Below are 24545 nucleotides of genomic sequence, written 5' to 3' on the forward strand. Positions count from 1 at the left end.
TTTTAAATCGAAATTAAATGATGCGATTTGGGTATTTTGGTGAAATTACTAAAAAAAATAATTTAAAAGTAGCCGCCTGGCATGGAACGTGTTATGGGGGCTGAAAATATAGGAAATGACCCATTCTATCCGCCAAATCATTTTGGCACACGATGCGCCAAACACCCTGTATATTTCATTCAATTCGTCGGCCGTTTGGTGTAGTGGTTCGAAGCGGACTACTATTCCGGAGGTAGCGGGTTCGATTCCCACACAGTACAAACATTTGTGTGCATGAACATATTTGTTTTTATTGGACTGGGTGTTTTCTATGTATAATATGTTATGTATTTACAAAAAAAAAGTATTTAAGTATGTTTATATCAGTTGTCTAGTACCCATAGTACAAGCTTTGCTTAGTTTGGGACTAGAAGCGTAGTGTAAAATGTCCAAGGATATATTTATTTATTTTTATTTTATTTATTTTCAATATAGACCACCAAATTCCATTGTGGTCAATATTTAAAGCATTATAGCAAATAACTAAGTTTGAAAAAGCCTGACCACTGCTGGACTAGGTGTGTCTCAAATCCATTAATATTAATGTAATTAGATTAAGATATCTTATTGACCACATAATTATTGGACAGAAACCAAATACTAAAGAAGAAAATATTGTAAGCAGTCACTAGGAAGTCTAGGAACTATTATTGTATAGACAGGCATATTCCAAGATGATTTTAGGTCAATGGATTGGCAAGATAGAGTAAGTCTTTTGCTAGTATTTACAACTCGGTACAGTAGAATCTTATATCTTAACTTGGAAATTAGCAAATTATTAGGGAAATAACAGATATTCGGGAGGAAACTCACGGGTTTGTGTGTAACTTCTTCATAGTATTTCTTCAAGTCAAATTTGTCGAAATGGTAAAATTTCGAATCATTCCGAAAGCATATCCTGCACACTTTAATATCACCTCCCATCCTGAGGCATTAATATACCTTTTTTCGGGAAATAATTAACATTTTTCGTAAGACAAATTACGATTTCGGCCGTGACGCTCACTCACACACACACAAGTCTGTCACAAACAAATGTCAATCGATTGTCAGTCGAAGAAAGCATCTGTTTTTTAATCTGTGTTTGTCAGTTCGTATAGTGACGTGCTACACAATTTTATAATCGAATGCAATTTAAACATATTTTAAAAACCACTTTATAAATTCAAACAAGAATATTATAATGATAATTTTAAGGGCAAAATAATGTTAATATTTTGGTTATGGCAGAATAACAGGGTTTGTGGGTCTCCTGCAATCACGGAGTCATTATCTCTTATCACTGCAACTGTTTACACGGTGCCAGGCTGTATAATTCGCATAAAAATTACACACTCCCACCCAAGAGCGTCATAGTAAAATCAAGTTTGGAAAGCCCTTGACTAGGGACTTTAGGGCTCTATTTTAACCATGCTGTCTGTTGTAAAAAAAACATTATAGGAAGAGAATAACAATAAAAAACTATTGAGCTAATTAGTTTTTATTGAAATATATTGGATTTTACACAAATATTCAACCTTACACGCTACATTTAATTCGAAATAAAGTACAGAAATAACAATTAAATGCGCTTTATTAAGTTAATTTATATTCGAGTTGCCGCGGCCGGTGATTTATTTAAACAATATCATATCATTCTACAATAAAATTCTTGATCTAAAAAATATATCTTAGCTAAATACAGGGCGATTTGTTTTACTTTTGATTCTAAGTACTGAAAAAGCTTGATTGTTGTAACACTTATTTTCTATCTACAACCTCTCAACATTTTTATAATAAATGCTACTATGTAAAATAGAGAAACATGAAACTACTATACTGTTAAAAATATTAAATTATCGCAAGAAATCAATCAAGTCTTTTTTTTTCAAATAGAAGACAATCGATTAATAAATTAAATAAAACTGCGCTGCATCGATTTTATATTTAACAGTTGGCACCACTGGCGATTGATATGACCGAACTCTACAGTAGCGCCATCCTGATGAGTGGAAATGCGATAGTCCTCCTACCGCCGTATTCAAAAACGATGCTTGCATAAGTGAAGCAGCAAATGGAACGCACAGCGTTGAATAGAGCTTTGTGATTGGTTCGTATGTTACCCTGTGCGTCCACGCGCACTGTGAGACTTCATAGTAATGTTTGTCAATACGGGTGTTAGGATTATTAGTTCTGAATATTACTGGTACACATATTCTAGTTAAATAAATAATGATAACACTAAACTTGTCAGTAAGATAAAATTATTCTTCTTCCTTGACGATGTTTTTTCTTCGAATCCTGTAAATCAATAAAAATCATTAGTAACAGGAAAGCTGGAATAGTTAATATTCAAAAAACGCACATAGTTCTTTATTAACAGCGCTTATAATTGTAATTAAAGCTTGATAATTATTTACAATTATCCGGCTCGAAGGACCATTGAAAATGTTGCGCAAACGGAAAACAATATCTTAACGATTTTCATGCGTACGAAGTCACGGGCACAGCAAGTAATATTTATAAATATTGATATGGTTAGCCTTATTAATATAGTATAGTAAAAAGCTTCAAACCTCTTCGGGTAAGGTTGCTTGAGATGGAACGTTCTGTAGTGGAGACTGAGGCTGCCGTTCTGAGTGAACCGCTTGTCGCAGAGCGTGCACGGGAAGTTCCTTTCGCCGGTGTGCGTCTAGAATTAACAACGTTCATTTAGACCACGGGTTTTTCAAAATAACATACGCAAGTAACTACTAATACACTAATAATCCCGATAAGCCCTCTTGGTAGGCTGATGCTTATGTGAATCAGTTTTTTTGGCAACTTCCCCGCTTTTATGCCCGTTTTTACCATCAATACCTAATTTTTAAGTGACCCCTATGAACCCTTCCACTGCTTCAGGACAATAAATGGGCCAGTGCTGAGAAGAAGCAGCGCAAGAAACTCAGTCACTATTGTCAGCCTTGTATTATCAACTTATTGGCTAATATGACTGTTACGAACTACTTGACGCTGACTGTACGATCTATTGGCTGGATCAAGTGGCAACCACGCCCTTTTATAGTCCAGGGGCCCGCTAAGGCATTAAAAGTTCCTTCTACTCACCACTAGATGGTTCTTAAGCATGTTGCTGGTAGTGAAAGACCGGCCGCAAGTGTCACACGTGTACATTTTACTGCGGGTATGCTGGTTCAAGTGTGCGGCCACGCTGCCCAACTGTGGGATACACAATTATAAGGCTTAAAAGCTGTGGGTTAAGTTTTAAGAACATTTAACCAACAGTCATTTATTAGAAGAAAAACATCTACAAAATTATGTATATGTTACGGTTAATGTGATAAATTGAAAATTATTAATAATAACCGGTTATTATGAATAATTACCGACAGTCGCGGTAAAAGTGATAAATTAATCACATTTAACAGTGATTATTTAATAATTCAACCTTAGTACTAACAAATTTCATAAAAGAGAACAACATCTTGTGTACGTGCTCGTGTACAGCCAAACTTTTGAACGTTTTGATATCATATATTAATATAATTTGGCATAATGAGTTTGGAATGTTTCTTGCATAATATTACTTTTCCATGATGCCCATAACATAATGTTGTGATTTAAAGTGAAAAATATTAATCACATTTACCAAATCATGCGGTAATTATTCATAATAACCGGCGATTATTCATAATTTTCACATTTATCACTTTGACCGTAACATATAGACAGGTACAAATTGTTCAGTACCTAGCTAACAAAAGTACATTTGTGTAGTATTATATTTACCGTTTGTACCTCAGTTTCAGTGGGTAGGCCCTGCCCTTCTGGCGGAGTCCCATATAAAACAAACCCATTAGGGTAGGTACAAAAGGTCTTAACTGCCCAATCCCAACAGATTTTTTTATCCACAACGAGGAAGCTCTTTGCCTGTATCTCACCTGATGGTAAGTGATGATCAGGCCGAAGGTGGAAGCGAGCTTCACCCGCATCCTCAACCACGGAGGAACTGGCTATCTCACCTCTAACTGCCGGAACACAACAATGCTGCTAACATTATTGTTATGGCGACAGACTTAGGTAAGATGGTGGTAGCTAGCCAGGCGGACTTAGAACAAGCCCTACCACCAACCAAACCGAACGGAAAAATCTGTCCCCACTGGGAATCGAACCCTCCTGAAGCAGGTGGTCTTACTACTAGACTACAGAGGCGGTTGATGATGATGATGAAATTATTCTCACCGCTAACGAAGCGCCGCAAATCTCGCAAATGACGCGTTCAGCGTAGAAAGGCTTCCCGCGATGTTCTGCTAAATGGTGACGTAGGCACGACGAGTGGCTTTCGAACGATTCATTGCACTGTAAACAATAAGTTTTATCATCATCAGGTAATTTAGTCTCCATTGTGGGAACACTTCGGAGAATGTGCGAAAGAATTACACAAACTAAAGTCTGTTCGCCGAGAGTTGATAAATATTATGAAATGTCTTGCAATAGCGACTGTCGCTTAATTATCGCATTGTGTATGGCGGGCGTCGTTTGTCACAACGCGCACTGAGTACCATGGTACGAGCCACGCAGCTGTCGTCAAGCGCCCCGGCCGGCGGGCCGCAATGTGTGAAACGGAATAGATTTATTTTACATAAGACCGAAATGAATGGTATGACAGTGGGTAGGGCTTTGCCCAACATTGGGATACACTATAAGCCACTTGATAATAATGAAATACTTTTTATCCAACACATGGACGCCACGTGTTTGATCCGTATCCCCACGTATGCCCTAACCGGAATAATTCCCGTTAAAAGAGATAATAATGATAATAATCTACCAACTTTTTCATTATATCGACAAAAATAATTAGCGGGCCGCAATTTATAATGAGTTTAGAACCTCTGATATTTTTTTTTATCAACTCTCGGCGAACAGACTTTAATTCCACCAGCCCCCTTCCATCATCGAGGAACTAGACGCAGGTTAGCGTACCATCCCTATATTGTTGACATTCCATCAGCTCGCACTAAGCGTTTCGATGACTCTTTTATAATGCGAACAGCTAGGGACTGGAATTCGCTGCCTGCTGCTGTCTTTCCCGAAGACTATAATCCGGGCATTTTCAAGGCGAGAGTGAATAGGCACTTACAGGGCAGATATGCATAACAAGGCAGGTATTTGACCACAATCGCACCTGATGTTAAGTGGAAGGCAGTCTAGGATGGTACATATTTGCCCTGTAAGTGCCTATTCACTCTCGCCTTGTAACAGGCTACCAATCAATCATTATGGAAATTATTTGAAGAATGTTCAGCAGTGGACGTCCCATTTCATTAATGACATCTTACAACACTGGATAATTTAACCACATTCGACTTTACCCATCTCTATCTCTCTTCAATTCTAGTACGAGTGAAAGAGACAGATAAAGTTTACAAGCTACACTCACATGTTGACACGTGGTCGGTTTCTTAAGAGTGCTCCTCGTAGTGAGACGAGTCTTGGCACTTTTTCTGACCGCACATAGTTCCTTCTCGACGTTTGATCTCCTAAATAAGAGAAACGAAAATTTTAAATCGGTTAGTCCTTAACACAAAGCAGTAAGGTTCAAAATTTAGTGGCAATTTGTGGTAGCCTTATGAAGGGTGGAAGTTGCTTACCGGTTAATCAGGCCTTTGGATTCCTGAAACAAAAGGTATATTTTGAGAAAATATTCTATACATGAATTGCCTACACTAATATTGATCTTATCTTTATCTTATGTTATCTTAAAATATATATTTTTGTTGCAAAATGGCACTTATTATTACTACTAAAGTCTGGTCGCCGAGCACGTAGAATTTCGCGTAATTATATTGCTGACGCGCTCGCACACTCACTGCTGCCGCCCGTCGCACAGTCGCGACAGCAATATAATTACGCGCGAGCGATAAGGATGGGTATCTTGGGGTCATTGGACGAAATTCTACGTGCTCGGCGACCAGACTATACACAAGGTTCAGGACAGCACTGAGCACATCAAGGCACAAATAATCGTACTGTGGTGTCCTATACAGGTATTATTATGCATCAAAAGGGTATATGAAGTCCTGTACTTTGCATTGCATTCTCATAGCATTATTTACAGTATAGGAACTGTTCGTTCGTTTCAGCCAAATGAAGTCCACTACTGGACAAAGGCCTCCCCCAAGGTTTTCCACGATGAACGGTCCTGCGCTGCCCGCATCCAGGTTCTTATTTATTTATTTACTAGCTTTCCGCCCGCGGCTTCGCCCGCGTGGAATTTTGTCTGTCCTAGAAAAACTTTATCGCGCGCGTCCATGTTTCAAAAACCGGGATAAAAATTATCCTATGTCCTTTCCCGGGACTCAAACTATCTCTATGCCAAATTTCACCAAAATCGGTTCAGTGGTTTAGGCGTGAAAGAGAGACAGACAGACAGAGATACTTTCGCATTTATAATATTAGTATAGATTTTAAACTTGTATGCACATAAAACAGTGTACTATCGGGGACTCGGACGCCTTGACACCTTAAGGGCCTAAATTGTTTGCACACACACGCTCGATTATGCTCCGCCCCCGTTCATTCATGTTTCGGGTCTAAGCAGCGTCGGCGCACCACTGTAGATGTTTGCCCTAGCAAACCAAGCTCTATGTAAAGCGTTTAGGATTGAGTATTGCTTATTACCCGCATCCGTAGCGCTCGTTTGGCAACGTCGCATTTTAGTCAATTTGAAACCCAGTAAAGAATCGCTACAAAATATTATATGGGGCTTCGTGTAAAATTTGAACTAGCGATTGCCCGCTCGGGTCACAAAATTGGTATCGCACATTGTAACTGTGCAATTTCCCGAGAAAAAAGTAGCCCTTTCTATAATTATTGTTGATATTAAGAGTGTAAATCTCATGATATTAGTTTAGCTAGTTAAGGCGAGAAATACAAAATCATACAGTTACTTTCGAATTTTACTTATTTAATAGGTATTTAATTTATTCGGAACTTATAATTTATTTAAAACAATATGTTATTGAATTAAAAGAGTTAAGGAATATTTGTGGCTTAAAAAGAATTATTGTAAGATCTGGCTACATAATAACTTTCTTAAATCCTTGAATGTAAATAAAAACCTATAATAGGTTTCTATTTATTTTTAATACATTAGCAACTTTTGTTTTCCGTTTTAAAGAAACACTTATCTACGTTATTACAATTTAATACAAATATTGCACTAGGTAGCAATGATCCAGGTAATTGGTTATCGTAAATATTATAATATTATGTTAGTTTTATTTCAAATTCAATTTTTTATTGCACATTAAGTGTCTTTACACAAGGTCTTAAATCAATAACAATTAAACTTTAAACGTAATAATACTTAAACAGTTAACAATGTATAGATAAGTATGTAAGTAAATATTATGTATAAGAATTAAGATTTATTTTGAGAGGCATGGTTCAGTAATCGCGCGGAGGTCAATAAAAAGGCAATCAAACAGTCCAATTACTAGCACGGGTCAACACAAAACAAAATCAATCGGTTATTGATCACAAAACTTCACAAAAAAACAAAGAAGAGAATATGTCGACAGTTCGCCAAAGTAAAAAGCAGACAGACCTCGTATAAAAACACAATATAAAAAAATACATATTATCTATTTGTTTGTAACCAAATTCTATTATAAAAATTCTAAGGCTGAGTTGCACCATCTTACTTTAACTTTAACAAACGTCAAAAGTCTGTCAAATTCCATACAAAAAGCACCGGTTACCGTTATAGCTACGGTCAAAGTTAGGTGGTGCAACTCAGCCTAAAACTAAGAAAGATTGAAGAAAAAGAAACTTTTCGTTTTAAACCTTAACCGTATGACAATAAAGTGCACAATGGTATTTCGTATTGCAACCTAAGCCCTGATTGTCTCTTATTGGTCGTAGCAGGCCTGTTCATCTCCGCGAGTTCACATCGAAAACAAAACACGCACGATAGCCCACCTACAGGAGGCGATTCGACAAGGCGTCACATACGAGATACGAGCGAGCATTGACACACGCACGCGTACTCTTGTATTATGGAAAAAAATAAAAAAATACTGTGTAAAAAATACTGTGCAGTATTTTACTGCCTAAATAATAATAAAAACACACAATGTACTTTTTTTAAGTTGCCTGAAGACACTGAGAGGTAAATAAGTGGTTATTGTTATTCATGATAATTCATGCAAATTCATGTATTTCTTCCGACATTTTCCGCGATTTGGCACTTCACGTCACACATTAGTTTGCCGAAGTTCGCCGAGCCAGCTATTGTCAATTATTATAGGTGTCAAACAGGATAGGGTCTTTGCGCTGGTTTTCGTCCAACTATCGGAGTTGCCAACTTTGTGATCTTAAAATACCCTTACATAAATGTATCATATTATTTTATGTCGTTCGAGTGCTCATAAAGGCAGTCAACTAAAGTCCATACTGCAACGCACACACAATCCGCACCGTAACGTAAACGCCTTGCCTCGCCGATGACAGTGCGCGAAGGGCAATGACAGCTCGCAAAACACTGACGTATATCAGTGTCTCATGGACTTGGCGTAACTTTAAAATAAACGTACTCGGTACATTACGCACACATTTACACGCATTATAAACACATACACGATTTAAGAAAACAACATGGCCGCAATATAGGCAATCAGCTGACAGGTATTTGTGTGTGTGTGCGTGTAGTTGCAGCTGATTGCCTATAAATATGTTGTTTTCTTAAATCTTGTATGTAGGTACCTACTCAGCACAAGTCAGGTAGTTAGTGACGTCACATGAAAATGTTGCCAGAATGAGTACTGACCAAACATTATCTATTTCTTTTTTTTATACATCACCAGGGGTAAGTTAGAAAGAGATAAACAGCTGTTTGTCATTAATTTGTCGAATTTTTGTATAGATCTATATTTCCTCTCCACTATTACCTCCATGCCACAAAAGGCGATACGTTGTTGATCCCTTTCCGAGTTGATTTGCCTGCTATATGACCTGAGCTATGCTTTAAAAAAATGACCCTTAGTCATCTAAGATTTAATTTTGTATGAAGAAGTTTAATAAACACTTAAAATAGTGTTTATAATGCTATCAATTAGACATACGTGCCAAAAACTTTTCCTGTCAGCACGTTTTTTTTCTAGCGCGATGATTTCTGCAATGTACCGGTGACCGGTGTAAGGCCGCGCATTTACGTAATTTTTTGGAACTCACTACTTTTTAAATTACATTTTCATTTAGGTAGAACTGTTGCTTAGGCATTATAGATTGCAACAAAACTAGCGCGGGATGGCTACTGCCTTTTGTGAATACAATACTTTGTATTCAAATTTTACGCATGTGTTTATGGCAGCTCAGTGAAATGGACGAAAACCGAAGTTAGATAGAAAACCAGCACAATGACCCTACTTTCAAAAATTAATATTGTGATTTTATAAATCACTTAAACAACTTTATATTAATTTGCGTTACGAAGTACGCCGGGACAGCTCGTAAAACAAATTCATTATTTACATATTACTAATTTATCAACTTTGTTCATTGTTAGTTCATTAGTTGTTCGTGTTTCGTTTGGGTTAGACCAAGAGCCGAATGCAAAAAATAAATGTTACTTAATTATATTAATCCTACAAAAAACGGACGGACGTGTGCAAGTCTAATAGCCATATACTTGGTTAACTCATTTTAAAAAGTGCACAAAAACTTTCTATGTTCACTTCAGACAGACTATATGACAAATCTATAAGGGTTCCGTTTTTGCCATTTGGCTACGGAACCCTAAATACCGTATCAAAATCTGTTGCATAGTTTTAAAGATCTAAGCATACATAGGGACAGACAGACAGGAAAGCGACTTTTTTTATAATTATTACGTAGTGATGATGGGCATATAGACCAAATAAAGACATTTTGATTTAAGGGGGGGACATCGTAAGAGCCATTCACATTTTTATCAGAAAGTTAATAAATTAATATATTTAGGTTTTTGAAATCTAAAACAGCCAGGAAATCAAAGAGGCAAACATGATACCTTTGTGATTTTATAGGAATTTTATTGTAAAACACGGTCATATTAAACTTTTATAAAAAAATCCAGAGGTAAATGTTTTTTTTTTTTCGAGAAAATTTTTTTCTAATCGTGTTTTCGAAAATATCATCCCATCACACATACGTTCTGTAATAAATAATATTGAAAACAGTGCGAAATATCGTCAATTGCAGTTTTCACATACTAAGGGCCCATAATGAAATTAGTATAATGTTTGTTTATGTAATAAAATTTGGTTTGAAATACCTACTGAATTGAATTTTTATTTCTTACTAGCTTTTTGGCTTCGCCCACGTGAAATAAATGAAGAATGTTCACTAATTTTGTTTTTTAGCTTTCTGTATTCTCTGTTAAAAATAAAAAATACACGTGAAAGAATTATTTCGATACGTTAATTAGTTTCCAAGATATTGAATTTTAAAAGTGCGGGCGGCGGCCGGCCCGCCATTTTATGCGCGTGACGTCATATTACAACGACTGGCTCATATTTGTATGGGTGGAATCTTGCAAACTGAATTAAGACCCACTTCCAGGCAACCGATTAAGCTGAAATTTCGCAAACACATGTGATTTGGATGACCATGCAATATTATGATGACATGGAGCTGATCTAATGATGGAGCTGGAAGGTGGCCATAGGAACTCTATAATAAAACGACTTAAATGCATCGAGTTTGGGCTCGTTCGTTTTGTATTGATGAGTATTTTAATTCTATATAGTAATCGGGGTCTAATCATGGAGCTGGAAGGTAATTCGCAATAAAACGACACAATCGCATCAAGTTTGGGTTTGGTTCAATTTTAATTTCTGTGATGGGTCTGGGTGTTAATATGTATAATAAGTTTGTATTTACAAAAAAACATTATTTCAGTATGTTTATATCCGTTTTCTAGTGAGCGGACGCTGTGAATGTACGTCACACGGGGTCACGTGACCGTCGGCGGGACTCAATATTTAAGCGAACTTTGAATGCCTATAAAATCATAACTACTGGGTATTTTTGAATGAAATAAAAACTAATGTATTTGTAAATGTAAAAGCTTAACTGTAACATAGGTTTCAAGTGATTTTGCATACCTAGTAACATTCTCAATTGTCACAGTTATGTGTGTTATAAAATATTTAGGTGCTAGCTCTTACACTATATAACTGGCGGCCGCATGTAGCTGCAGTGCGCGTTGCCGCGAAGAGCAGTGAATGCAAGTGTGGTGCGCTAGATGGCGACACAGTAGCTTCTTGTAGCAGTCAGCCCTATGGCATCAAGACAGTACCGATCACTGACGTATGTCAACAAAACGGTGCTCGACTCTTAAGACAAGCTAAATTACACCATATTGTTGATGACATTGAGCATACATTTTTTTGAATACCTTCGCGAAGAAAAACTTCTGTACGTAGTACTTATTATTATTCTGTGGTCGTAGTAAAAATATAGTAAAATGCGTAACCAATTAGAGACGGGGTGAGCACGTGACCGGAGCGATGCGCTTACGCTAAAATTTCTACAAAGTGGTCAGGCGGAAGAGTCCCCGATAGTACATAAGGCGGACTTAATGCCTTTCGGTATTTTCCTCCAGGTTCTTCCTACGATAGGAACTGTATAAATACAAATACAGATATAACAAAGGATCTACTCACTGGATCAGGTTCCTTAGTTTCTGTGATTCTTTTATCTTGCTTTTCCCTGTTTTCTGTTGCATATTCGCTTAGTTTTTCGTTTCTGTAATTAAATAATAAAAACAAATAAATGTACACTGAGTAAGGATCATAAGCGTAAGACCAAAGACTTGAGATCGCTTTGAACCATAAAGGTCATAGCAGACTTATCAGCTCGCAAAGGGATCAACGCCGTATAGTTCCAAAATACTGAACTGTCCTATGCATGACATTGACAGTGGGGCGCCACCGTCAATACCGGATCGCTGGTTTCGATTTTTGCCATGTTGGAAACCATATAGTTGAACGATGGTAGCGCCCCCCTATCATTGAGTTTGGTGGGACAGTTCAGCGTGGGTCATCTATATCGCCTTTCGCGCGCTGTTATCGCCTTTCGCGCGCTGTCATTGCCATTCGCGCCCTGTCACCCGCGAGGCGAGGCGTTTACGTTACGGTGCGGATGTGTGCATTGCAGTATGGAGTTTCATACAAAGAATACTGACCGCCTCGAGTTGATACGGTTACGATCCCTTTCCGGGTTGATACGTGTGAGACAACCTTTAGAATTAGTATTTGATACAGTAATATTGTAAGATTATTCGGCTTATTAATAAAAGTTACACCCTAGTTGAACTCTGGCTTGAGTTGTCATCTAAATACAGTGTGAGTCACGTTAAAGTGTACATATGAAAATAGATAAACCTAGACCTATTTTTATCGACAAAAAAGAGGTCAAAAAAATTTTGAGATTTTTTTTAATTTTTTTATAGAATTTTTTTTCTTCCAATTACTTATTGTAAAGAAAACGTAATAACTTTTAAACTAAGCGGTATATCCTAATAAAATAAAAACAGTAATAATGCTCAATAACAGGCAATACTAAAAAAATACATAAAACACACAAAAAAGGCCAACAAATAATAAAAAATGATACTTTTTGAAAAAAATCTGCTTTTAAATTCGTGTTTTTTTGGTTATTTGATAAATTTCTCCAAAAAATGCCCCTATAACCGGTGATTTTTATTACTTTGTATTATTCTCTATCGTATTGCCTTCGTAAAACCAAAAATGGCATGTCTCTATCCCTATCACAACGTTTACAATGATCGTTTGAACTAAGCCTCTCCGGGCGCGCCATTCAATGCTTCGTTAACAACGAAACTGAAAATGGCTCTAGATTTGTAATTTTGATAAAGACAAGTTAGATTTCAAATAAAAACAAAAGATTTCGAAGTAAAATAAGCATTTTAGTTTTAAATTAAAATTGTCTCTACCTGTAGCGGAGAATAATGTTGTCGCAGGCCTTTGTTCAAACGATCATAGCAAATGTTGTGATAGGGATAGAGACATGCGATTTTTGGTTTTACAAAGATAATACGATAGAGAATAATACAAAGTAATAAAAACCACCTGTTATAGGGGCATTTTTTGGAGAAATTTATCAAATAACCAAAAAAACACGAATTTAAAAGCAGATTTTTTTCAAAAAGTATCATTTTTTATTATTTGTTGGCATTTTTTGTGTATTTTATGTATTTTTTTAGTATCGCCTATTATTTAGCATTATTACTGTTTTTATTTTATCAGGATATACCGCTTAGTTTAAAAGTTATTACGTTTTCTTTACAATAAGTAATTGGAAGAAACAAAATTCTATAAAAAATAAAAAAAAATCTCAAAAATTTTTTTACCTCTTTTTTGTCGATAAAAATAGGTCTAGTTTCATCTATTTTCATATGTACACTTTAACGTGACTCACACTGTATATAAAAGGAGAAACTGACTGACATATCAACGCACAGCCTAAACGGCTAAACGTAGGCACTTGAAATTTGGAAGAGACGTAGCTTAGGTACCGTAGAGGTGCACTAAGAAAGGAATTCCCGAAATTCCCACGGGAACGGGAATTAGCGGGAAAATCCTTTTGTATGAAAAATCTAAACCGCTTAAATTAGACGCTTAAGGCATGCAGGTATCTTAGTAAACTTAAAGCTTAGTTACAACAGGATATTGCAAAATTCCCACGGGAACGGGAGTTAGCGGGAAAAAACATTTGTATGAAAAAATCTAAACCGCGTAAGATAGATGAAGGGGGTAAAACGGGATCCACGCGTACGAAGTCGCAGGCGGCCGCTAGTTTAGTATGAAAATGTCATTTTAATCTAGTGTTCATCCTAGATGTAACTTTTTATTAATAAGTGGAATAGAGTAAAGTACTCACTCTTCAGTGTGTAATGCGGAATGGGACAGGTGTTTCTCGTAGGCTGTTTTGCATTCGAAGTTGATCTTGCACACCCCACAGTACCATGAGTTGCGATCACCTTCGGGGGCTACGTTGGTTGTCTGCTGAAGGTGGACGAATGAGGTTAGATAACAATAGACAGTTTGACACCATACCCCAATAATTCGAAACCACAACTGTTTTAATAACTTAAAAAAAAAAAAAAAACCGACTTCAAATGCGTGAACACAAATAATACCTATTCAACAAAAAAAAATCGTTCAAATTGGTTCATAATCGGCGGAGATATTGCGTATAAAAAAGTTCATCCCCAATTTTCCACCCTTGGGGGTGAAATATTTTCTTCAAATTCGCATGAAACCACCCTTTTGATAATACCTATTCAACAAAAAAATAATCGTTCAAATTGGTTTATAATCGGCGGAGATATTGCGTATAAAAAAGTTCATCCCCAATTTTCCACCCTTGGGGGTTGTTTTATTTATTATTAAATTTAAATGGGACCACCCTTGAGGTATTACCTATACGCCGAAAAAAGATTTGTTCAAATCGGTTCGTAATTGGCGGAGTAATCGCGTAACAAACATAGAAAAAAAAACATACGGGTCGAATTGAGAACCTCCTCCTTTTTTTGAAGTCGGTTGAAAAGACCCTTCATTCTGGTCTTAAAAACTTAATTTATTTTAAATTACCTGTAAATTACGATTTTTGTTCGCATTGTAGTTAATTGAAAAAAGTTGTTTAATTGAGTTGACAAAATAGTGACGTCACTTGCTTGTAGTGCCATACAAAATCTATGGGAGAGTTTCGTTTTGACAGTTTTAAAAAGTACGTCAATTGACTGTGGTGTCAACATGTCTATTTAGCAAAAGATGGTAAAAAATATTGAATTTGAACTAGAAAAAAAAGACACGGTCTCAATTTTAAGACGCAACTTTATAATAGGTAGTATTTGCGGAAAGTTCGGTCGCCGAGCAAGTAGAATTTCATCCAATGAGCCCAAGCTACCCATCCTTATCGCTCGCGCTTAATTATATTGCTGTCGCACTCGCATATAATTACGCGCGAGCGATAAGGATGGGTAGCTTGGGGTCATTGGACGAAATTCTATGTGCTCGGTGACCGGACTATACCAGAAAATGGGGGTTATCGTATTTCGCTCATTAGTTGGCGCCACTTGCGAGTGAGAAGTCCTTACTCAACAGTGGCGCCAACTCGATGCGTGCGATTTCGATATTCTTACCGCTTCAGCGTTCACCATTAGGCGCCTATACAGGGTGGAAACGATAAGTGATCTCCCTTGATTATTTCTAAACTATACAAGATATCAAAAAACTAGTTACTGTTCCTGGAAGTGCTTTATGAGCTCTATCAAACGGTACCAATAATAGGTTACAAAATAAACTGGATCTATCCGGAAATTCAATGTTTCCGGCTGAAGGATCAATGGTGAAGGATGATGATAAGGACTCACCGTGACCTCCCTATGCTTGGCCTTCCTGTGCATATGGAGTTCCAGCTGGCTGACGAAGGACTCGACTAATGCCCATTTTCACTAACAATCCCTAATATTTAAGTGACCCCTATGGTAACATATAACAGGAATTTTGTTTTCAAAGGGGTCACTTAAAAATTAGGGATTGATGGTGAAACACCTGATCATGATGATAAAGGGTGTTAAGAGGGACTTACCGTGACCTCCCTATGCTTAGCCTTCCTGTGCATATGGAGTCCCAGCTGGCTGACGAAGGACTCTCCGCATAGTGCGCACAGATGCTTGCTTCGATGCGTGCGCAGGTGCGAGTAGAATGACGACATGTGCCTACAAGGGAACATTAACACTACATACAGGGTGACTGGAACTGGATCCGCCATAGCAAATTTATTCAATAAAATAAAATAGAAAGACACGAGTCTTAACTCGACGTTTGTTAAAGGTTCAGTCAAACCAACGCGATCGGGAAGTCGAACCTTAATTTCGAACTCCTCCTATGTTCTTCTGATTAATTTAGTTGCGGGTTCAATGACAGTTTAACTTTCCCCCGGGACAAACTTAACCTTCATTGGTTGGGTTTTTGTGGCGGTCAAGCTGTAGATCCTGGCTACACAGGAGTTGCAGTGGTGGGAACGAGAGGTGGGATAGGTCCCCAAACCAACGCGATCAGCCGGCGTGCAGCGATGGCGATCAGACTTAAATGCATTGATCGCCATCGCTACACGCCGGCTGATCGCGTTGGTTTGGCTGAACCTTTATTCAATAATCCTGACACTGACAAGATCAGTGTCATCCAAAATCGGTTTCGTTTGACAGCTCGTGGTTGATGATGCTCTATAGCAGGGGTGTCCAAACTAGGTGGGACCAAGGGCCAATAAAAATGACTAAATACATTGGTGGGCCGCAAAATATTTATAAAAATAAAATACTGGTAATAATAATATCGTTAATTTGTCTTTTTCATTAATTTGTCTTTTACAATTCTGTCAATATCAACCTCAATATTAGTAGTAGCTAAGCGCAGTGCATGTTTAAGTGAAGTATCTGTCAATGAAGACCTGTATTTCGATTTAATAAGCTTCATTGTTGAATGCACTCTCACAAAGGTAGGTCATCATCGAGCCTATTTTTTGCCCAACAAAACTCGTCAGTTTCGGGAAACGTTCAGCGAGGAAGGAGCTTAAAAAAATCAAGTCCTATTTCAGTTCTGCCCTTGTAAAAGGGGTCTGATTGTAGATCACACAGTTTCAGTTGATTAGACCGCAGTTGATCAGGCCGCACGCGGCCCGCGGGCCATGGTTTGGGCAGCCCTGCTCTATAGTATACCGAAGGAATATTAACTTTATGAGTCCTATCAATGGCACCCTCAATTTTGTCACCAGTCCAATCTATTAAGGCAGACATAAATGAAAATGCCTAGTTTATAGACCTAAAAATAAATGAGATCGATACAGATTCCAGAACAAAATACATAGGGTAAACCGACAGGCATTGGACCCTGCCAGTCATTGGACAAAACAACCCTTGAATTTTCTTAAAATGAATATTCCTTCAAATACAATGAATATTCCTTCAAAAAAAAAACGCCCTTTTATATCCATCAGTCGGAATCTCTCAGTTGTTGAAATAGAAATGCTATTTTTAATTCAGTAAAAACTGTCCAATAACTTTCTTAAGTGTCCAATAACTGGCAGTTTACCCTATTATAAAAACTTTAGACATTTTCTAATGTTAACTAACATTTTTTTGTTGGTGATTAAAATAAATAAACTTACTTGAACTCTCTCTCACAATGCGGGCACTTCCTTATCACATTCCTGTGATACTCTTCGTGAAACAAGGCTGTGCTTCTGTAAATAAAAACCATTTAATTTATAAACGGCCTTAATGAGGGCTATCGTTTTAGCGCTCACCAGTTAGCGCCACTGTAGAGTAAGGTCCTGTCACTTGCTAGTAGCGAAGACAGTGGCGCCAACTTGTGAGCGCTAAAGTGGTAGGAGGACTATCGCATTTGCACTCATCAAGATGGCGCCACTGTAGAGTAAGGTCCTGTCAATCGCCAGGGGTGCCAACTGTTAAGTATAAAAACGATAGCCCTCATTTTACATGCACGTGTAATGCTTCAACCACACCAACGCGTGCAGATCGCCATCGCCGGCGCGATCAAAGCCAAAGGCCAATGACAGGTCGCGTGAATGAGGGTTTTCGCGATTGAAAAATCCGCCAGATGGCAATACGTAGACGCGAGGTCCAAATGCTGCATGATTGGTGGATTTTGACAACTTTTTGGTTAAACGCAAGCATATTTGAATATTTGAATTTGGCACTCCGCTGTCAATGCAAGGCTTCCAGACTTCTGGATCAATCACTCGATCTCATGTAGTCTCTGTGTGCTGTATGTTCTAAAATAAATCCGTGGTAATCTTCATGGTCTTTTCCTTCTTACGATTCAAATTCCAACATGTCATGTCAAAAATAACCAATCATGCAGCATTTGGACCTCGCGTCTACGTATTGCCATCTGGCGGATTTTTCAATCGCGAAAACCCTGATTGTCATGGGTCGCGCACCCTGTCATTGGCCTTTGATCGCGCCGGCGATGGCGATCTGCACGCGTTGGTGTGGTTGAAGCTTAAAGTGTTCAACTTATTCGTAAGTAAATACATCGTTCGTTTCAGCCAAATGACGTCCACTGTTGGACAAAGGCCTCCTCCAACTAAATACACAACATAGATATTTTCACTGGTCAGTGGCGCCAACTGGTACGGTACTGTATCATCCTAGTGGCGCCAACTGGGAAGGTGTGCTAACTGGTAAGGTACTTTTTTTTTTTATCCACAACGAGGAAGCTCTTAGCCTGTATCTTACCTGATGGTAAGTGACGATCAGGCCGAAGGTGGAAGCGAGCTTCACCCGGAATCCTCAACCACGGAGGAACTGGCTATCTTACCTCTAACTGCCGGAACACAATATCACTGATTGATGGCGCCAACTAGTAAGATGCTATCACTTGACGATGTCGCCAACTGGGATGGAGCTGTCGTGGTCATTCGCCAATGGCGCCAACTGCGATGGAGCTGTCGTGGTCATTCGCCAATGGCGCCAACTGGAATGGATCTGTCGTCCGTCATTCGTCAATGGCGCCAACTGCTAATGCATCATCATCAGTGGCGCCAAATAGCGGGATCGTGTCAAATGATGACTTACAGTACCTTACTTTACATGGACTATCCATTTTTTTTATTTCAAAAAAATATTAGCACTTACTCCAAGTCGCAAACGAGTCCGCATCTCAGGCACTCGTACTTGTTGTAATGTTGTCGCATGTGTTTGTTCACGAAGTAGTTGGACTTGAAACGCATCTTGCAGAACCGGCAGACGCATGGACCCACCGCCTGTAATTCATAGATTAATATAACCCCCTTGAGTTTATTATGTAGTGACTAAAGCCCGGTCCGTGAGCACGTAGAATTTTGTCTAATAACCCTAGCTACCCATCCTATCGCTCGCGCGTAATTATATTGCTGTCGCGACTGTGCGACTGGCACCCGCAGTGAGTGTGCGAGCGCGATAGCAACATAATTACGCGCGAGCGATAAGGATGGGTTGCTTGGGGTCATTGGACAATATTCTACGTGCTCACGGACCAGACTATAGGTACATATATTCTAGACTGTAAACCCTTGTAAAAGAGGCTGACAATAGTGACTATTTCTTGTGCTGCTTCTTCTCAGCACTAGCCCATTTATTGTCCCGAAGCAGTGGTAGGGTTAAATACTGGGACGTGTAAAGGGCTTAATTATTGGTTAAGCGCATATTATTATCTGAGTGCCTGAGGTATGAGAGCGGTACTGGGAGGAGTGACATTAATTATTATGACATGACAGGACAGAGCATGCAAATCTGTGGGTCTAGACAAAGTGCAAATTATAATCGCAAACCAGTCGAAAAGTGGTCGAAAAGCCCCTTTTTTGTATGGAGTTTTGAAGGATTCGATTTTCGATTCGATCAAAAAGTGCGTTTTGTCTAGGGGGGCTGAATTTGAATTTAAGTCTCGCTGACGTTTGACGTCCTAAAAACTCCCTCCCGTCCTCCCGTAGGATAAGTTCTCGTAGTCTTGTAGTTAAATTTTTTTTTATTTTGATTTTTTAACACTGCGTAAAAGCTGAGCACGTGACATTGGCGGAACAGCAGCGAAACAGCACTAGTTCATCGCCATCAACAAAAGAAGAAGAAGAAGACACTCCCATAGCTCAGAGACTGAATAAAATCACTTACCTCATTATGCCTGTGTGCGATATGCCTGTCAAGCATACTCTTTTGTGAAAAACCCTTAAAACATAAAGTACATTTAAACGGTGCATGTATGTATTTCTTTTCCAATGCCCTGTTATTGAATGCTTCCATAGCCTCTTCGTCACTGAATTGTGATCTCTTCCAGTTTTCTGTGTTCTGTAAAAATTCAAAGTTATTTTCGTACACCCCTTTTATAGGTTTGTTGAATTTGTAAGTTTTTTTTGTAGCAGGTGTCATCACAGCTGTTGGTTTACTCGATTTGATTTTGCTCAGCTCTATGTCGTCACTTTCATCTCCTGAATCGATTTTTATCTTTTTACTTGTTTGTTTATTATTTTTTCTGGGCTTTCTTGCTAGTTTTGTGTTCGCTCTCTTTTTTGGTTTGGCTGTTTTGGCTAATCCTTTTACTGATTCGACAGTCAAAGTTACTTTTGCTTTCCTATCTTCCATAATGGGTATTTCTGGTTCATCTACTTGAAGTACGTTATTAGAATTTTCTGATATAATAAAATCTTTTTTATCTTCATCATCACTATTTGCAGTGTTTTCAAAATGATCAAATGCATCGTCTTCCCCTACAGGATCACTTTCTGGGTCTTTGTTATAGATTTCGTCGTCAGAGAAGGGGCCCTCGGTGAAATCCTCATTGATTACTTCCACTTTTATATTGGCAGGGTTTTCGTGTTTAAAGGTGTATGTTTTAACACGGTCAGTGATGTTTAGAATCTCTAACGTTATGAATTTGGGTCGAAGTTTGAGGTTTATTTTGCGGTTTATTTCACAGATTTCATATGTGAGCTGTGAAAGTGAAAGAAGAACAATATTATTTAAAGTTAAAAACTAGTAATACAAGGAAAGTTAAGAAAAATTTTTTATGAATAATTAAGAAGAAATGAAGAATACTAATATTTGTGCCGTGTACCCCACTTTTATTTAAAAAAATTTAGTTCATTTGTTTCAGCCTAAAGACGTCCACAGCTGGACAAAGGTCAAGGAATTCCACAAAGACCGGTCCTGCGCCGCTCGCATCCAGGCACCTCCCGCGACCTTCACCAGATCGTCGGTTCACCTAGTGCCACCTCTTTTGGCTCGTGGCTGCCTTTATAAAACCCTTGCAAATAAATGTTAAGTAGTTTATAGACTTACCGGACCACCCCTGAGCATGTTCTGAAACATTTTGTCTCCTTGATGGCACTTCTCCCGGAAGCGATGGTATTTGTGCAGCAGCGCAGCGCACTCGTAACACAGGTACTCCGGTAATCCATCTTTGATATTCAGCTGTACGATGATAAAAAGATAGATTATTAAATATGCAGATGAGAGAAATAAAGCTATCTTATAAAATAATCTATACTTATATTATAAATGCGAAAGTAACTCTGTCTGTCTTGCTATCACGCCTAAACCACTGAACCGAGTTTGATGAAATTTGGCACAGAAATAGTTTGAGTCTCGGGAAAGGACATAGGATAGTTTTTATCCCGGTTTTTAAAACAGGGACGCGCGCGATAAAGTTTTTCTGTGACAGACAAAAACCCACGCGGGCGAAGCCGCGGGCGGAATGCTAGTTATGAATAGCTATTCTTCTTTCTAATTTGAAGCTCTAAGTGTGTGATGGAATTATAGTTAGTGGAAATAAGAAAAAATAAACTTTAAACAGAAATAAAGATTTAATTGATTAAGATTATGCTCACAAGCACTTGGATTATTATACCCAAACTATCATACTTTTTAACACCATATTACTCAATTTTGCTCTTTAAATTGTAGTGCACATTATTAAAGATTTGTTATTTAATATTATAATGAGAAAGGCTAGAAAATAGGTCGCCACTCACAGGTTTGTTTGTAACTTCTGCATAGAATTTATGCAAGTCAAATGCTTGTAAATGATAAAACTTTCCATCATTTCGTAGGCATATCCTACACACTTTGAAACCACACATTTTTCAGTCTACATGATTAATTAGGAAGACTAGAAACAACAAGAAAATTAATAAAAACAATCACAAATCACACACAATTTTTTTTTTGCTATATTTTACTTCAAAAAAATTAGATGTCAAGTTCAAATCAGGGTTGCTACTTGTAAAAACTTTTGGATAGAATATTAGAATAAATAAAATTGTGCAGGGAACGAAGTAGGTACTTAATACAATTTTTAGATTATAACAATTTATTTATTCGTACCTCTAACAGTGAACTTTTATCATGTTTAGTTTTTACAGTGTTGCCAGTCGGGTCTTGTCAGAAATTACCAGAAATATAAAAAAATGTAACCTTTTTGAATAAAAAGTAACCTTCATACGGGGGGGGGGGGGGGGGGGGGAGCGAAAATGAATACAATTGATCATCAATCTATCTTTTACCTAAATTCGACCATTCCATGAAGACCGAAAAGTGACCGGTCGTATAAAAACGTTTCCTGGATTTGCGTTTTATTATAGAAAAACATTCGCTAAAACTCATTTTTTTAACAAATAATAAATCAAATTCATGTTTAAATGCAGTTTATGACATAATTTTTAAATTGTCACTATTAATATTTTTTACTGAATAACCTGTAAAAGTTAATTCTACAATTTCTGAAAAATCACCTGAAAGTAACCTTTTCATTAGTGTAACCTAAAAGTAACCAATGCAGTTCAAAAGTAACCTAAAAGGTTACAAAAGTAACCTTCTGGCAACACTGAGTTTTTATTAATATTTATTTTAGTGAGTCTAGCCGTAGAAAGAACATGAAAGTTCACAAAGTATCCGCTAGATGGTATTGTTGGGATTACACTTTGTCTTGCACTGCTTTTTTAAACCGCGCGAAAAAGTTTTTTGTTGATCTAAGTTGATAGCAGTATTAATAAAATAATAATAGTAAATATTACATAATCATATTAAACAATCGAATCAAACGGCGATTAAACTTTCTCGGTCTTTAATTACATGGTTGGTTACTAAAATATGCTAAATATTTTCTCTACGAATAGATTATCTTTAAGTACAATGTTATTACCAAAATTGTAGGTATCCTACCTAAACTGTACCTACTTACCTATTGCGACAAGTTTAGAATAATGTCATAAAATAACCTAACCTAACTTACCCCACTGCGGCAAGTTAACGCCTAGATGAATATTGCAAAATTCTCTCATGCAAAGTACAAGTTAAGTACTCCGAAGAACTATGGACGACGTCTAAAAAGTTGCAACAAAGAATTCTTTAGAAGGTCCCCCAATCGATCAGGAGAAAAGTTTGATTTGTTCGCGCCATGTTTTGTAACTTTGTTTTTTTCTTGCAAATTCTTATAAAAGGCTAATCGAGTTTGGCGGCCATTTGCATGTTGAATGAAAAGAAGTTTTCGTTCATTGTGTGGGTTGGGGTTCAGGTGTTGAACTTTTTGAGCCGTGGGCGTCGTGGCTCAATTTAGACCGACGTAGGGTAGGTAATGTGTTTTCTCTAAATAGAAACTTATAAAGATTTTATTTTAAAAAACGTCCAATACTGAATATAGGATAGGACTCCTTTAGTCGGATGAAAGCGGTCTGCATCCAGCGGCTTGCTGAAACCTTTAGAAGGCCAAGGTCATTCTGTTTACCTTGAGGACGGACAATTTATTATGGACATCCCACGCAGCGTTTACAGGTACGTGACCTTCATTTCAAACCATTGCTGACCCATTGGCTGTCAGTTCTGCTTGCCCACTCTTACTTATGTAGCTGGGGAAGCAAAAAGTTTTCTTAGTCAAAAGTATCTAATAAGTTATTATACGGACGGATTGGGCTGAAATTTGGTATGCAGGTAGATGTCATGACGTAGGCATCCGCTAAGAAAGGATTTTACGAAACTCCACCCCTGAGGGGGTAAAACGGGATCCAAGCGTACGAAATCGCGAGCGGCCGCTAGTCCTTATTCCTACTAATATTATAAATGCGAAAGTTTGGATGTTTGGATGTCTGGATGTCTGGATGTTTGTTACTCTTTCATGCAAAAATAACTGAACGGATTTAGATGAAACTTTACAGTATTATGGTTTATAACCCAGATTAACATTATAGGCTATAATTTGTGAAGCCGCGGGCAAAAGCTTGCCTATAAAAATATAGCTATTGCAGCTGTCTAAAACGTCCATGACTCCGGCACTTTTGGATAGTAACTACTTAAACTCTTAAGCATACTACGTTTGCCCTCTGTGGGATTCGAATTCCCAAACACACTATTATCTACAAAATGGTTTTTAGATCAAGTGGCTCAGTTGAAGCAAGTCACGTCGAAAGGAAAATTCGCTGATTCACCGAAACAGACACCTATTTCGGAAATCGATTCCGCACATCCGACTCTACCTATCTCTTTTACTTGCCTTGATATTGAGAGAGAGGTATAGATAGAGAGGCTACTTTTAATTGTTTTGTTAGAGTAGAACCTTAGCCTGGTTCCAAAAACGTGTACATCTCTACACCTGTAACTGTTGGGGGAAATACATTCATCATTTCAGCCACAGGACGTCCACTGCTGAAAATATGCCTCCCCCAATGCTTTCCACGTTGATCGATTGGTAGCGGCCTGCGTCCAGCGCTTCCCTGCTACCTTTACGATGTCGTCGGTCCACCTTGTAGGTGGACCTCGCACGCTACGTTTTCCATTCCAGAACCTTGCTGCATTTAATCAGTAGAAATTAAAGAAAACTGCCGAGAAATAGAATTTATTGTAGTAAAAGTGGTAATACTTATTGCGTACCTAAATAACACACTAATCGACATGATTATTTTTATCAGAG

The 24545-nt window shown here is 37.9% G+C and overlaps 2 protein-coding genes across 2 annotated transcripts in view; both read right to left on the bottom strand.

Annotated features, from left to right (window-relative positions):
• LOC135083020 (zinc finger protein pita-like) overlaps nucleotides 1–1046 on the bottom strand; it is a 30741-nt gene extending 29695 nt beyond the window's left edge. The window contains exon 1 of the mRNA XM_063977784.1: nucleotides 853–1046. Coding sequence (XP_063833854.1) covers nucleotides 853–963 — 111 coding nt within the window. The 5' untranslated portion in view covers nucleotides 964–1046. The remainder of the gene's footprint in view (nucleotides 1–852) is intronic.
• Nucleotides 1047–1503: 457 nt separating this feature from the next.
• On the bottom strand, nucleotides 1504–21813 carry LOC135082858 (zinc finger protein 568-like). The gene is made up of 14 exons (XM_063977618.1): nucleotides 21616–21813; nucleotides 20924–21055; nucleotides 19760–20575; nucleotides 18749–18876; nucleotides 17257–17331; nucleotides 15679–15808; nucleotides 13966–14090; nucleotides 11727–11808; nucleotides 5670–5692; nucleotides 5459–5558; nucleotides 4258–4374; nucleotides 3124–3234; nucleotides 2595–2710; nucleotides 1504–2319 (listed from the first exon to the last, which is right to left on the bottom strand). The coding sequence occupies exons 1-14, from the start codon at nucleotides 21721–21723 to the stop codon at nucleotides 2283–2285; spliced, it is 2100 nt and encodes a 699-aa protein (XP_063833688.1). The 5' UTR covers nucleotides 21724–21813; the 3' UTR covers nucleotides 1504–2282.
• Nucleotides 21814–24545: the final 2732 nt, after the last annotated feature.

Source organism: Ostrinia nubilalis, chromosome 22 (genome assembly GCF_963855985.1).
Source record: "Ostrinia nubilalis chromosome 22, ilOstNubi1.1, whole genome shotgun sequence".
Lineage (NCBI taxonomy): Eukaryota > Metazoa > Arthropoda > Insecta > Lepidoptera > Crambidae > Ostrinia > Ostrinia nubilalis.

Bases quoted from the DNA above. Each gene is read 5' to 3' on its own strand.
- LOC135082858 (XM_063977618.1), bottom strand. From the start codon at position 21,723: ATGTGTGGTTTCAAAGTGTGTAGGATATGCCTACGAAATGATGGAAAG. The intron at 15,809-17,256 runs GTAAGTTTATTT...GTTCCCTTGTAG, and splicing joins CATTGTGAGAGAGAGTTCAA to GCACATGTCGTCATTCTACT. The intron at 5,559-5,669 runs GTAAGCAACTTC...TCTCTTATTTAG, and splicing joins TCCAAAGGCCTGATTAACCG to GAGATCAAACGTCGAGAAGG.